The 13,498-nt window shown below is 48.6% G+C and overlaps 7 protein-coding genes across 7 annotated transcripts; 4 read left to right on the plus strand and 3 right to left on the minus strand.

Annotated features, from left to right (window-relative positions):
* Positions 1–392: 392 nt before the first annotated feature.
* ASPWEDRAFT_43276 (mitochondrial fission process 1 family protein) lies at positions 393–2,039 on the minus strand. Its single transcript, XM_040835993.1, has 3 exons — positions 1,735–2,039; positions 953–1,511; positions 393–898 (listed from the first exon to the last, which is right to left on the minus strand). The coding sequence occupies exons 1-3, from the start codon at positions 1,866–1,868 to the stop codon at positions 518–520; spliced, it is 1,074 nt and encodes a 357-aa protein (XP_040686879.1). The 5' UTR covers positions 1,869–2,039; the 3' UTR covers positions 393–517.
* A 546-nt stretch (positions 2,040–2,585) lies between these two features.
* ASPWEDRAFT_116393 (ATP19 family protein) lies at positions 2,586–3,039 on the plus strand (the record flags this gene model as incomplete). The annotated part of the gene is made up of 3 exons (XM_040828654.1): positions 2,586–2,633; positions 2,762–2,889; positions 2,991–3,039. The coding sequence occupies 3 exons, from the start codon at positions 2,586–2,588 to the stop codon at positions 3,037–3,039; spliced, it is 225 nt and encodes a 74-aa protein (XP_040686880.1).
* Positions 3,040–3,874: 835 nt separating this feature from the next.
* ASPWEDRAFT_30307 (holo-ACP synthase) lies at positions 3,875–4,336 on the plus strand (the record flags this gene model as incomplete). Its single annotated transcript, XM_040833384.1, has 1 exon — positions 3,875–4,336. One exon carries the CDS (start codon positions 3,875–3,877, stop codon positions 4,334–4,336), a length of 462 nt encoding a protein of 153 aa, XP_040686881.1.
* Positions 4,337–4,957: 621 nt separating this feature from the next.
* ASPWEDRAFT_115564 (histidinol-phosphatase) lies at positions 4,958–5,976 on the plus strand (the record flags this gene model as incomplete). Its single annotated transcript, XM_040828593.1, has 2 exons — positions 4,958–5,701; positions 5,749–5,976. 2 exons carry the CDS (start codon positions 4,958–4,960, stop codon positions 5,974–5,976), a joined length of 972 nt encoding a protein of 323 aa, XP_040686882.1.
* Positions 5,977–6,857: 881 nt separating this feature from the next.
* On the plus strand, positions 6,858–7,435 carry ASPWEDRAFT_53236 (FKBP-type peptidyl-prolyl cis-trans isomerase; the record flags this gene model as incomplete). Its single annotated transcript, XM_040837858.1, has 5 exons — positions 6,858–6,964; positions 7,042–7,109; positions 7,179–7,260; positions 7,312–7,353; positions 7,408–7,435. 5 exons carry the CDS (start codon positions 6,858–6,860, stop codon positions 7,433–7,435), a joined length of 327 nt encoding a protein of 108 aa, XP_040686883.1.
* A 962-nt stretch (positions 7,436–8,397) lies between these two features.
* On the minus strand, positions 8,398–10,543 carry ASPWEDRAFT_115543 (putative triacylglycerol lipase (LipA); the record flags this gene model as incomplete). Its single annotated transcript, XM_040828590.1, has 9 exons — positions 8,398–8,537; positions 8,586–8,721; positions 8,772–9,058; positions 9,111–9,364; positions 9,413–9,503; positions 9,552–9,619; positions 9,666–9,784; positions 9,841–9,955; positions 10,014–10,543. 9 exons carry the CDS (start codon positions 10,541–10,543, stop codon positions 8,398–8,400), a joined length of 1,740 nt encoding a protein of 579 aa, XP_040686884.1.
* A 782-nt stretch (positions 10,544–11,325) lies between these two features.
* ASPWEDRAFT_115406 (putative LysM domain protein) lies at positions 11,326–13,281 on the minus strand (the record flags this gene model as incomplete). Its single annotated transcript, XM_040828581.1, has 1 exon — positions 11,326–13,281. One exon carries the CDS (start codon positions 13,279–13,281, stop codon positions 11,326–11,328), a length of 1,956 nt encoding a protein of 651 aa, XP_040686885.1.
* Between the last annotated feature and the right edge of the window lie 217 nt (positions 13,282–13,498).

Genomic DNA, 13,498 nt, shown 5'->3' on the forward strand with positions numbered 1-13,498 from the left:
TATCCTCTTAATGGTTGGGTGGTAGGTATCTGATGAAGTGATGCCACAATACTACTCTACCCTATCTCCCCTTGTCATCTACGTTGTCTTTTTATGTACAGATGTATAGTGCTGGTAGAGCCACCATGTTTCGGTGGTGAATGCTTAGAATGAATGTTAAATATCTTAAGTTAATCTACTGTCTGATGTATCCTAAGTAGACTTGGAGTATTTAGTATCTTATCCTCATGAAATAGTCGTACACTTTTGCTTGTAGAATGTGATGTTGACTTTTGAAACAAGCGAAATGAACATAAGAGTGTTATGAATTGAGTGAAAAAAAAAAAAAAAAAGAAAAGAAAAGAAAACCACACTATCAACTCCAGAGTAATTAGGTAAAGATAACCACGGATGCAGGAGAGGCGACAACACAAGGAAAAAGCCGCAGAGACGAGAATATATCTATATACATTAAAGATAAAAGAGTCGGAAGAAAGAAAATATAAAAAGGGAAAAGAAAATCACACCATCAACCAAATCACTCCGTCTTACTCTTCGAGTCATTGCCCGACTCCGAGTCCTTCAATCCCAACAACGCAAGCGGACCCGTCTTACCGGTTTGCACACGTTCCTGTTTGCGGCTCTCGCGTGCACGCTGGCGCTCCTCCTTATACTCTTCCCAGGAGGTAGAGGTAGAGGCAGAGACGGAGTTGTTCAGGGTGGTTTTGGATTCGCTGGGGTTCAAGAATCGGCTGAGCGAGGTGTTGTCTTCATCGGGGGAGCTGGCGGAGGGGGGCAAAGGGCGGACGGCGTCTTCGCCAAAGTAAGTGCCCAAGGCGGTGCGGAAGGTCCATTCGACTGCTTCGCCAACAGGTTCGTCGAAGATGTAGGGGAGGAAGGGGACGACGGAGAGACCGAGCTGTAGGAGTTAGAATGGAATGTTTGGATGAATGGATGGATGGATTGAACTCACTCCGATAGGAGCCCACGTGCGGAAGAGGGTAATCTTGGAATTCTTAAACATGCGCCCCGAATACTTGACCACCGAGTGGATGGTGAATGCGGGCAATCCCATACTGGCGAGACCCTGGAATACGGCCCGTTTAGCCATCACCACACGGTAATCCTCTAGCAGGGGAATGCTTGTCGTCGGCCATGGGGTGAGGGTATCTGCAGCTGCAGCTACGGCTCCCTTTTCCGAAGTCAGCGGGCCTTTGAGATTACCAGTGGCCATTCCTTTGAGGATCGTCTCTTCGGACAAGTTGCTGGCGTCTTTGTACGACTCGCTGGGCGGAGCCAGGACGCGACGGTTGCGCAGATAGGCTTTGTAACCTTCATGACCGACATCGCCTAGCAGGTAAGCCCAGGAGATGCCGTACGCAGTGCGCACGAGATGAGGATGCGCGACTGGCCGGAACGATTCACCGATGTCTGAAGTGTAGGCGACATAACGGTGGGCGGAGAGGAGAATGGTGCGGATGCGATTGGCGTAAGCGGCGTATCTGTATGGAGTGTCGGTGGAATCTACGGAGCTGGTATTGTTAATGCGGATTGATTATTGGGAAATAAGTGTAGCCATCGACCACGTAGAAGGTGGACATTTCATCTGCATCGTTTGTTTCAACGTGCGGGGTTTGCGGGGAGAAGAGGCGGAGTTGACGATGACGATGATGTCGACACGCGACAGTTGGAATGAAGCAGGCTTAAAGAAACAACAAAACAATATGAAGCTGAAGGAGAATAAAAAGAACATACTAGGGCGAATAGACATCGTCGTAGAAGCTGTCGTCTCGATCGACGAGTTTCTGAAGCGAAGAGGGGAGCTTCTGGCGGGGGACAGGCTTTTGCGAAGAAGCAGCAGCTTCGTCTTGGTGAGAACCCCAGAGCATGATGGTATGATGAGTTATTTGAGGATTATTGCGTATCGTGTTAGATTAATAGATAGAGGGAGAGTTGGTGGTGTTGGTTAGTTTGAAGAGGTTAGTTGGAGAGAAAGAGAGAGTAGAGAAAGAGCAACAGAGGCAGAATCGACTACGAAGAAAAAAAAAAAAAAAAAAAAACAGCGATGCTTCCAGGGCCCATCCAGAGCCTAATTAAATCCACGGAAGCTCTTCGTATAACCGTTCGTTGCAACCGAAGATCCTAGGAAGACGAGCTTCCCAGGGAAGAGAAATATTCCCCCGAAGCCGTCGGGCAGATGGGCTGGTGAGGGTTGGCTGCACTGCCACGGGTGCCCATCATATGATTTGCGGTATATACCTGGATTGCTGAGCTGTTTTGTATAGCTAGAACCGTTCTTGCAGGTTATTTTCCTAAACTCCCCCGCGATGAAGCTGCAATGCCCGTTGACATCGTCCTTGTCGCGATGATGCCGTCATACAGTCCCGTGATGCCGAGCCGGTATAGTGTCACATGATCTCCGGTCCGTTCCGACACATAACGTGATATTGACAATGACTAAGCAACATTCCAGCCTAACCCGATACGGTAAAGAGCCTCCTCCAACCTTCTTCGTTGCCGTCCTCGAACGACCTTTCGCTGTATCGACTCCATCATCGCCCCGTGTCTTGTCCTCCTCCCACCGTCCTCACTTCAAATCCGTCAAAATGGTCGTCTACTACGAGATCGCCGGCAAGAAGATCGGCTCCCACGTCGTATGTTTCCCCTGTCGCAGCCTCTGCTAGCTCCAATGGCTGGTCCCCTCCTTCCATCCGAAGCCGTGGTCCCAACCCGGGCAACCTTGGTCGTTGCGATACTAACTGTTGTGGTCTATCTTTAATAGCTCTCCATGGCCACTTTGGGAACGATTTTCACTGGTTCTTTCCTCGCCACCCGCGGTGGTGGTGCTCAGAAGAAGGAGCAGGGTCCCCCGATCAACGCCAGCTCCAAGGAGGAGGGTGACTTCATCACGTACGTACACCTTTCGGTCTGATCGGACCAACTTCTACCGGAATGGTCAATCTGGAATACAAGAACGAGAGACAAGACTAACCGCGTCCTCCCGCGTACAGAGAGTTCCTCAAGACCGCGGACTCGGGTGACAAGAAAGCCCAGCACTAGAGTATTTTTCTCCTGTTGATCATGAGAAACGAGCGGAGGACAGTTCGTCTTGAGGATACGGCCCCGGACGTGAGAATTCAGCAACTACTTACCCACCACGATGAACTTCTATGATACGTGACAATCCGAATCGGTCATGAAGCGGCTGTCCTTACGGGAATGTGTTGTGTGTGCCAGAAACTTGCTGTCCGGCTTATAGTCAGGATGGTGAGTGGAGGTGTGTGAATCTGTACATAATAGAGGTATACACCGCATCAAATTGTTCTTTTATGCTCTTGGTTCTTCGATTCACTGAATCATCCAGTGGAGGGGGAATATAGTTGATCTTGCTTTGCGTAGACCTTGAGGTCTTGAAGATATTGATCAATATGGTGCTCGTAGCCAGGCCATTCCGTTGGGATGTGGATACTGTCACACCGCTATAACGCCACTGCAATAGTGTGCTCTGTAGACTACTCTCACTAGTATGCTGGAGATCTTGTGATTCGAATTAATCAGATGATAGATAACAGGGACACTTTGTATACGGACGTACTTTGGAAGTAAATGCAATGCGATGTTGATTGGCCCAGCCATAATAAAGCCACGTGACCTCGTCTTATATCTTGTGCTGTTCAATTCAACACTTGAGCCTGATGGAAACAAAGAATACCACGAATCTTCCATTGTGGACTTAATCACCAGCAGTCTCTGCCAGGAAGAGATGGTTGACTAATTCCTACACCGCGACAGAAGCCAAACCTGAGCTCTCCCGACGTCAACAATTACTCCGTCACTAACTCTTTTTTGCTAACTGCACTCACTCTTTACCACTCCTCTGATCAAACATCCCAAAATGAGGCCACTACCATTCCCCTTCGCCCTCAACATCGGCACCGACATCGTCCACCTCCCCCGAATCGCCCGCCTCGTCAATCGCCCCGGCGGCGACTACCTAACCCGCTTCACGCGTCGCATCCTCAGCACCCAAGAGCAAAAAGACTTCCACACCCGATTCAACCTCCACCTACCATCGAGCACAAGCGCGCCCTCCCGTCCTCCATTTCCCATAACCTCCGACATGACGCGCTGGCTCGCGGGACGGTTCGCGGCCAAAGAGGCAGCCCGGAAAGCCGCGCCGGGTGGGGCGGCTATGATTGGGTGGAAAGATGTTGTGGTGCGAGTTGGAGATTCGGAGATGGGGTCTGGAAGACCGGATATTGTGTATTTGGGGGAGGATGGAGAGGGGAGGGAGGGGAGGTTGTCGATCTCGCATGATGGGGAGTATGTGGTTGCTACTGTGGTTGCGGCTGGATGATTTGGTTACTGGTGATTTCTTGAGGTTGGGATATCGATATGGCATGGGGATATTGGCTGGATGTCGGATATCGAATACTGGATACTGGACTGGATGCTAGCTATGTTGTCACCAGGCATTGTTTTGGATATTGCAGCAGAGCAAGACAGGCTGTATCAACAGGATAGACTGCTAGCAGTTGGACGATGGAATAAACTAGATACAGTCTATAGAAATAATCAAACCAAAAGAACAATACATAAACATGAATATAAAAAATAAGCAGCTACGTATTTCTTGTTGATCTCTCCGCGGACTTTCGGCTGAAAACCTGACTCCGCAATTTACCCTCTTTTCTTCATCTCTCCAACCATCCAGATCCTGGTTGTTGTCCATATCTTCTACTGTTATTGTATTGTATATACTATCACTACTTATATTCTTTCTTTCCCCTCTTGATATCTGTATCCCCTACCTTGAAGGCCTGAGCATCCAGTCCTCGACGCGGGGCAACTGTCACCACCCCACCTTCAAGTGCGCGCAAAACAAGCTGCTCTTTTCTGTCAGTTGGATCATCAATCCCTTCTCTTCTTGATTCATATAAGCCTAGTCTCACTAACCATCTCCAGTTCGAACATTAAAATGCCTTTCTCTCACCACAGCCACTCGGGCCAATTCTGCCCCGGCCATGCCAAAAACTCGCTCGAGGAGGTGGTCCAAACAGCCATCGCAAAGAAGATCCAGGTCTTTTGTCTCACGGAGCACATGCCCCGGACCCAGGAAGATTTCTATCCTGAAGAGGTATGTCTCTATATTTATCAGACTGCCATTGTATCTAACGAAACGGAGATCGAAGCTGGAAACAGCGAAGCCGGTCACATCACTAATGAAGCGGCATATTTCCAAGAAGCACTACGTATGCGAGCGAAATACGCAGACCAGATAAAGATTCTGATCGGGTTTGAAATCGACTGGATCCGTCCGATATCCCGTACGTTGATCGAGGACTCGCTGTCTCGACACCCGTTTGAGTTCTTTGTCGGTTCTGTCCATCACATGCACACGGTCCCGATTGACTATGATCGGGAAATGTATGAGAAGGCACGAGAGCTTGCAGGAGGGACTGATGAACGACTGTTTGAGGATTATTTCGATGCGCAGTTGGATATGCTCCGGCAGCTGAAGCCGCTGGTTGTGGGGCACTTTGATCTTATCCGGTTGAAGAGTGATGATCCCGAAAGAAGCTTTCAGCAGTGGCCTGGGGTGTGGGATCGGATTGTGCGGAATTTGGAGTATGTAGCTGGGTATGGGGGGATGTTGGAGTTGAACTCCGCGGCGCTGCGAAAAGGGATGAGTGAGCCATATCCAAACGGGGAGATTTGCAAGGTGAGCTATATATTCTTTGTCTTAATGTTATTTTCTAACTGTTGCAGGAATTCATCGCAAAGGGAGGTCGTTTCTGTCTTTCCGATGACAGCCACGGGGTTGACCAAGTAGGCCTGAACTTTCACCGTGTGCTGGCCTTTATTGAGAAGGTGGGCATTTCTACACTGCATTATCTGGAGCTGTCAGATGCGACACCAGCAATGGACGAACGATTCCCTCGAACTCAGGTTCGCTCGATCCAGACGGAGGAGTTGAAGACGATGTCCTTTTGGTAGGCCGGAGCAGAGCAAGGATGCCCAATTGAAGCTGTACCGATAGTTTTCGCAAACTGAAAACAAACCTAGGCAGATCCTTGTCGCAATGCACTGATAAGAATCTCTACACGTGGACAATCGGATACGACTTCGTCCACGGTACTTATGGTGGTTATGATGCTACTCGTGGAGATGACTGCCCCGCATCAATGGGCATCGTCTCTCCATGATGAAGTATCCTGATCCACAAATAGCAGTTCTCATTATGAACGATATCCACAGTTTTCTTTCTCCCCCAGTAGGAAGCGTGGCAATGCACCCAGCATCCATTCATCCAACTTGTAGATCAGGGCCAAATCAAGGACCGTGCAACGGTTTTACCCCTCATCGGCATGAATGACAGCCCAAACCCGATATGAGACGATATGCTCTGCTCTATGATATGCTATCCATGACTCCGGAGATGCACGTCTGTCGCCATCCAGAGGTTTGCTGGGAAGAACGCTCTGACCATCGTGAAGTTCAGAATCCCCGGTCGAAATAGTGATTGGGTGCGATTATCGCAGGCCATCCGAATGGAGGGCAATCCGACGACTCGCACGTCCGCACGAAACGATTCGTTGTCTGATGCCCATTTCGAGTCATGATCTGCTTCTTATTCTGCTCATATGAGGCTTTGTTATTTTTTCTCTCGTCGTAACAATAACAATAATAATAATATAAGATGTAATGGTAATAATATTGACTCCCAAGTTGCGGCTTTGTTGTTTTATTATGTTCTACCCCACCTCTGAGGTGTATTTATAACTCTCGCGTTGTCTTCATTTTCTTCTCTTTACCTTTACCTTCTTTTACTCCAGATCGCTCGCTTTCTATTTCTTTCTCTTTCCTTTATATCTGAAATGGGCGTGGCAAGAGAGGTCGTCCAACCCGGCGACGGCCAGAATTATCCCCAACCAGGCGACACCATCACCATCCACTACGATGGCTATCTGTACGACGAAAGCCAGCAGCATAACAACTTCAAGGGGACATTGTCAGTTTTTCCTATTTACAAGTTAATCCTCATAACCTGACAATGTCTAGATTCGACAGCTCCAGACAACGAGATGCGCCGTTCAAGGCTCCGATCGGGGTTGGGAAGCTCATCAAGGGTATGTCTATATACCTTCAATTCTCTATTTAATTAAGCATATTCGGAATAATACTAATTGATTGATTAGGCTGGGACGAAGCCGTTCCGCAGATGAGCGTGGGAGAAAAGGCGATCTTGACGGTAACTGGTGATTATGGATATGGGGCATCGTAAGTGCTTCATCTATACTCTATCAGAAGATGGAACATTAACTGAAGCAGGGGATTCCCTGAATTGATTCCACCGCATGCTACTCTTGTTTTGTATGTTATATTTATATTCTACTGTTGTTGTATGAAGCTAATGGCTGATTATAGCGATGTGGAGCTTATCGCGATTAATTAGAGATAAGGGAGACGAAGGCTGGTTGTAGTAATGTTTGCACGAATGGAATGATTCATGGATAGAAAATCATTGGATATGAGTCTAGAGGTATTTCGAATAGCCTGTTTCAATTAAGTCCAGCCTCGTCTGAATTGTAAGCCACCATCTTAATTAGCCTCGCCTCGCAGTCTCATTTCATTTTAGACATTCTGCATTGGCTCACAAGTAATAAACAGCCTCCTCGAACTAGACTTTAAAGTTCGAGGAACGGTGCGAGTACAGAAACCATGGCTTGATGAACTCTTCGAAGCAAAATACGGAAAGGGTCGATTTGAGAGTGTCATCTTGTCTGGGTTTGAAGACGTGGATGCGTTGAGGGATTGTATGGAGGGCGTTGATGGTGTTTTTCATGTGGTATGTATAGAACAAAACAGTCATTGAATATTTATTGACTTGATCATTTGATATTGGCAGGAATCAGACGTCTCCTTCATTTGGGATCCTAATGTTGTCATGAAGAGGACGGTGGCAGCGATGGAGAACTTGTTGGAAGCTGCTTCGAGGGCATATGTGAAACGGGTTGTGTTGACCTCCTCGTCTGCTGCGGCTGTTTATAACAAGCCAGATGTAGACGAGATGATCGTTACTGCAGGTAAGTTATAAAATTGAAGCAAAAGTGCGAAATCTAACATTCAGATACCTGGAACGACGCCGCGGTCAAACAAGCCTGAGATGAAAACAACACCGATGAAACGAAGCCTCAGATAATTTACGTTGCATCCAAGACCGAAGGCTAACGGGCAGCATGGAGATGGATGGCAGAGAAGAAGCCCAACTTTGTGTTTAATTCTGTCCTTCCCAACGTGACTGTATGTAGCCCTGGTTCTTATTGAGATCGAAAGTCGCTAACAGGAATTCAAATATAAGCGAGGATTAGGTATTGCATAGGCCTATTAGACAATCGTGTAGATTGTATTCTATCATTACCGCTGGATACTGTTAATATACTCTATCCCCGTAGCTCGGAAAGTGTCGTCCTCAACATAGCTCTCATTCATGGGAAGACGGAAGACAAAGTTGGTGGGATCTTCGGTATATTTCGGCCATCGTGGAATGTTGGAGACTGTATAGGTCAGAAGTACTCAACATGAATATCAATACTGGAACATACCACCGTGTCCATTAGGATCCAAATCTGTAACGAAAGACGTCCACATCTGGGCCGCCATCTTGCCCAGTTCAAGCCGTGCTGGGTCGGATCCAAGGGGAGTGATATCTTGAACAGGGTTGGCAAAGACGAATGGAATCTAGGAATTTAATAATCAGTACTGCAATCTCTCTCACAAATAGTACTCACCTCTGCAAAGTGTCCAACTCCAATGGTGCTCGATGAGTTCAGTGCTGCCACATCCCATCGGTATGAATATACCTCCTTTTCATATTTTCCCATAGTCTTTGCCAGTAGTCGTCGCGGAGCTACCATGGTAATATCCCCGGCCATAGACTCATATCGCTTGTACATGAGACCCAGCTTTGGCCAGGTCACATTTCCCCAGCCGTAAGGGCATCCGAGAGCAGGGTTGTTGGGGTAGTATGTGAGAAGCTTTGTGGCTTGTTCGCGAGTAAGAACCCAGCGTTTAGAGGCTGTTCGACAATTAGTGGCTGAATGGAAGACAAAAATAAGCCCATCACCTACAAATAAGCTGTTCAATGCATTCTTCATCCGTATCTGTCCCTGTTGTTCCAAAGCTTGTTCCTTCGTCGGTGTTGGCTCCAAGCAGGATTGGGACTTTGGCGATTTTGCCCTCGCTGTAGCTTATCTGGGGATATTCCTTGATGAAGGTACCATCAATTGTTGCAAACCATTCCGATCCCTGATATGCCACCTTGTATAGCGATTCATAAGGCACCTCCCGAAGACATTGCAGCGTATCAGTGGAGTTGAAGCATCTTTAACTGTTAGTATCCATATAATAATCTTCTGTCCAGACAACATACCCAGTCAAATTCACAATTTGGTCATACATGGGCTGATGCCACTCAGTGCCGTTATATGGAGGTCCGACGGCATTTCCAGACTCCATGATTGCTGTCAAGGTCAGCTTCTGTACATTTAAAGAAAGACGAGAATACCCACCAGCTCTGAAAAGACCCTCATTATCTCCACCATTGGTTACCAAATGAGCACCCACGCTATAAGCACCTCTGCAAGAATCAGCATCTTGTCATTCCGGAGCACATCTCAACTTACGCAGATTCTCCCCAGATGGTGATCTTCTCGGGGTCTCCACCAAAGGCCTTTATATTCTGCTTCACCCATCGCATGGCATTTCGCTGGTCGCGGAGTGCAAGGTTACCGTTTCCAGAAGCCTTGTTTTCATTAGCATCGTCTACCGGTTTGATATAGAAAGATCAGGAACTCATACCCTCACTTCCTCCGAATCCAAAAACCCAAATGCTGCTAGTCGATAATTGATCGACACTCCCATGACAGGTTTGTCGTTCAATGCTCCTTGCTGAACAATATAACTCATGTTATATCTTCAACGACCAAATCAGCTCATCGATCCCATCAACTAGCAGTGATGTATGCACGTACCTCGGGTCCGCTGTAGCGCCCTGCTGCCATCCTCCTCCAAGAATCCAAATCATAACAGGAAGCAGCTCATCACCCTGTGCGCCGTTGCTTTCCGACTGTACATTGGGCCGAATGATATTAAGATTGAGACAATTTTCATTCACCCGGACCAGTCCCTTATCAATTAAACTGTCTTCATCAGACCCGTAACCGGGACAATCGTATCCATATTGCGTGGCATTGTAGTAAACCGAATCGGATGAGTCTAGTCCACTAAGTGACGGGTCGTACAGGCCCGAGTCGCTATCGCTTGCGTTATAGCTAGTCTTCAGATCCGACGGGGTGAATCGAACGGGCTGGTCCGCATATTTGATGCCCAGGAATACATCCTGATCGAACTCTGACAAGGACCGACCGACGAAGACAGTGCTTGATCTTTCAGCAGCACTTGCTTTGAGAGTAACAGTTGGAGGGGATGCGCTGGCTGTTGACAATAGCCCAGCAGCTAAAGTGAGCCAAAGGGACTTCGAGAAACGAGACCAATTAGCCATTGTGAGCCTCGGATACCCCTAAAGTCTCGATGGAAGGCAGAGAACAGGGTATTGCAATGGATTAAATGAGAAATCACATCAGATCATGTCTCAAACTCCGGAAATATACCGACGACCCTGGAGGGGTTTAAGAAGGAGAAACCCCATCAAGCTAAGATTTAGCCAGGATCCCATAATCAAGGACCCACGTGGAGTGTGGAGATGAAAAGAAGTAATTCTGGAAGATTTTCCTTGAGGCCAGGATGGAGGGAGAATGTTACAGGTGGAAAATGGAGGAAGACGAACGACGGAGGATGTTGGCTGACCAGTTAGCCCGGGTTGTGGGACGCATTTTTCCGTTGATCTCTTCCTGCGTCATGTTATATCGGTTTGGCGTAAATTAATGAACTTGATTCAAGTTCCATACAAGTTATGCCAAGCTGCTAGGCTATCAACTATTGAAATTGAATTGATTTACATCTATGGCCCCGGTAAATGGCACTATATTTTAAAAGCATGGGTATAGCTCTCCTGCAACAGGAGGCAGAACGAAGGAAAAGAAACAGGTATTCCAATCATCAACGAGGAACCATCAATTATAGCCATATGTAAATAGCGCTGCCCTTTCACGCCATGCTATGCTCAAAGCGTGTATCAAAAAAAATATACATTGGACAGGACTGAAGGCTGATCAGCCAAGTCACCGTCAACGAGTAGAGAACAAAACAGATCAGAAAACAAAGGTATGCTCGTGTGCATGCGGTCGATTATGTACTTGCAGGCACTTGCAGATGTCAATTCAATCAATCGTCCTTGACTCCGTCCTCACTATAGTTTGATCTTTGACGACCTGTGTCACGAGTCCGGCTCGTCGCGGATGCCGACGGACGTCCTCTCAAGGATGTCGTATCTTGAAGGCTTGATCCAGACCGGCTAAGCTCGGGTTTCCGCCGTGTCTCTGCGAGACCAGAGGAGCCCCTCGCTTCCAACCCATCGTCCAACTCAATCAAGTCGCCCATTCCTCGACCCCCGGATATAGGACCCCGGCCATTGATCTGGTAGCTCTGTGTGCTAGGTTGTTGTAGCTCGTTGAAACTAGCCTTTGCTCGCGTCGTCATTTTCTTGACCCAACCTTCAAATGCACCGCCGAGATTGTCGAGACTGGTTGGTGTGTTCGAGGTTGCAGTGGACTCAGATGCTGCCTGGAAGTTCGGGGGTGCTGGCTGCGGGGCCAAGTTTGGTAAATGCTGCGCAAAGAATTTACTAAACCCGTCGAGAGCTGGCCCTGGGGCCATTGTATCGCGATCTAGGGTGCCAACTCCTGGCCCCGAAAGTTGGACATTGCTTCGTTGACGCTGGTGACGGGCGCTAGGCTTGGGATTGTGGTGACTCGTCGACCCCGACGATCCTGCGTGAGGCCGATTTTCTGGAAAATCTGTATATCGCGATGCTGATGGCTGAACTGGTGAGGATGATGTCGAAGTACTAGCTGTAGTCGCCGGTTCTCTACCGGATATCGAAGGCGGTGGTTCGGAATCGGTATAGGAGACAGATTTTCGGCGCGTGCGTGGAAAGAATCCTAGTGCTCTTCGAGGAACTCGACCAATCTCAACTTCTGATGGAAATCCATCTATTTGCACAAATGATTCGTGCTTCCAAATCCGATCTCCTTCGACCTCGGATGTCGTACTTGCGGAAGCTTCATCTTTAGATGTGCGAGTCTCTGCAAATGCTTCTGGTGCTATTGAGCTGCCATTCGGGTCTTCTATAGATGCGCGACCAGGGGTTTCATCACTGAGAAGATCTGGGGTATCTGCAGGGCGTATGGGCCGTCCTTTAACCGAGCAAGAGTCCACAGGTAATAGGACCGTCTTTCTGCTTTGGATGCTGTCACTAGGCCAAAATCCATTGGCCTTTCTGAAAATTGCCGGCTGGCAGCCATATTTTATCGTGACACCAGTAATGGTGTCGGTCGGTTGAACGTGGTGGATGTATGCCAAAGCGTCCTCGTCTTGCTCGTGGTCAATCGACGAGTAACCCGTCTGATCGCTGGAATCTCGCCGTTTATGCCGGGTATTGCTGCTGGTACTTGGGCAGGTGTCTGCCAGAAGCAGAGCCTCCCTCTTCTTTGCCTGCACATAGGCTTGTCGTTCCTCCTTGGTCCCAGCCCCGATTTCTGACGTGGACGGACCCGAAGGGCCCCATGATGACTGCTGTTTGGAAAGATCTCTGAGATACGGATCCGGGCGGGATGGCTTTCTTTGATGACCTTTCGCAGAGCCATTAGAGGCTGGCCGGGCGATATCGCTCCCTAAAACCGAAGAGGCCAGGCTCTGTAGCGACGACCAAGATGCATCCAGAAAGTCTGCGGCAGCCCGCGACGATTCAGCCAAATTTAACTGATCCTTCCCGTTATGACTAAACCCACCTGAAGAAGCACCACTCCCATTTATCCTACCACGATTGTTCGGTGATTCATTCGCGCGGGAGGGATGTCTCCGAGGAAGGGGTGACACTCCGCGGGACGGAAAAGGCGACGGCGTTGTACCTCGAGAGGCGGTCGTGGACAGATCAGGGGTGACCACTCTGGACAGCCCAGAGGAAAGCTGCTGAGCCCCGTTACTGGTATTCACATCATCTTCGGACGATGCTAAGCGGCGAGTGCGTGACCGAACCGTCGACGTGGATCTTCTGCTCGTATTGGTCGTACTGGTGATACCAGGGCTGAGGGCTTCGAGAAACCCGCCGTTGGAACTCATCCCCGTCGGCGAGAAGCAGAGTGGATAGATGTACTGCTTTCCTTCTTTCGTTTTGGAGAAGGGCGTGTGCCGTCAACTCCTCTAAAGAGCTCAGCCTGTGAGGTCGCCAAGGCACGAATTGCCATCGGAGGTCGTCCTAGGCGAGACCATTCGTCATCCAGCTTCAGTATCGCATCCGCCTTTGACAATCGAGATAAGCGGCTAAAAAACAGGGCGA

The sequence above is a fragment of the Aspergillus wentii genome (assembly GCF_001890725.1).
Source record: "Aspergillus wentii DTO 134E9 unplaced genomic scaffold ASPWEscaffold_6, whole genome shotgun sequence".
Classification (NCBI taxonomy): domain Eukaryota; kingdom Fungi; phylum Ascomycota; class Eurotiomycetes; order Eurotiales; family Aspergillaceae; genus Aspergillus; species Aspergillus wentii.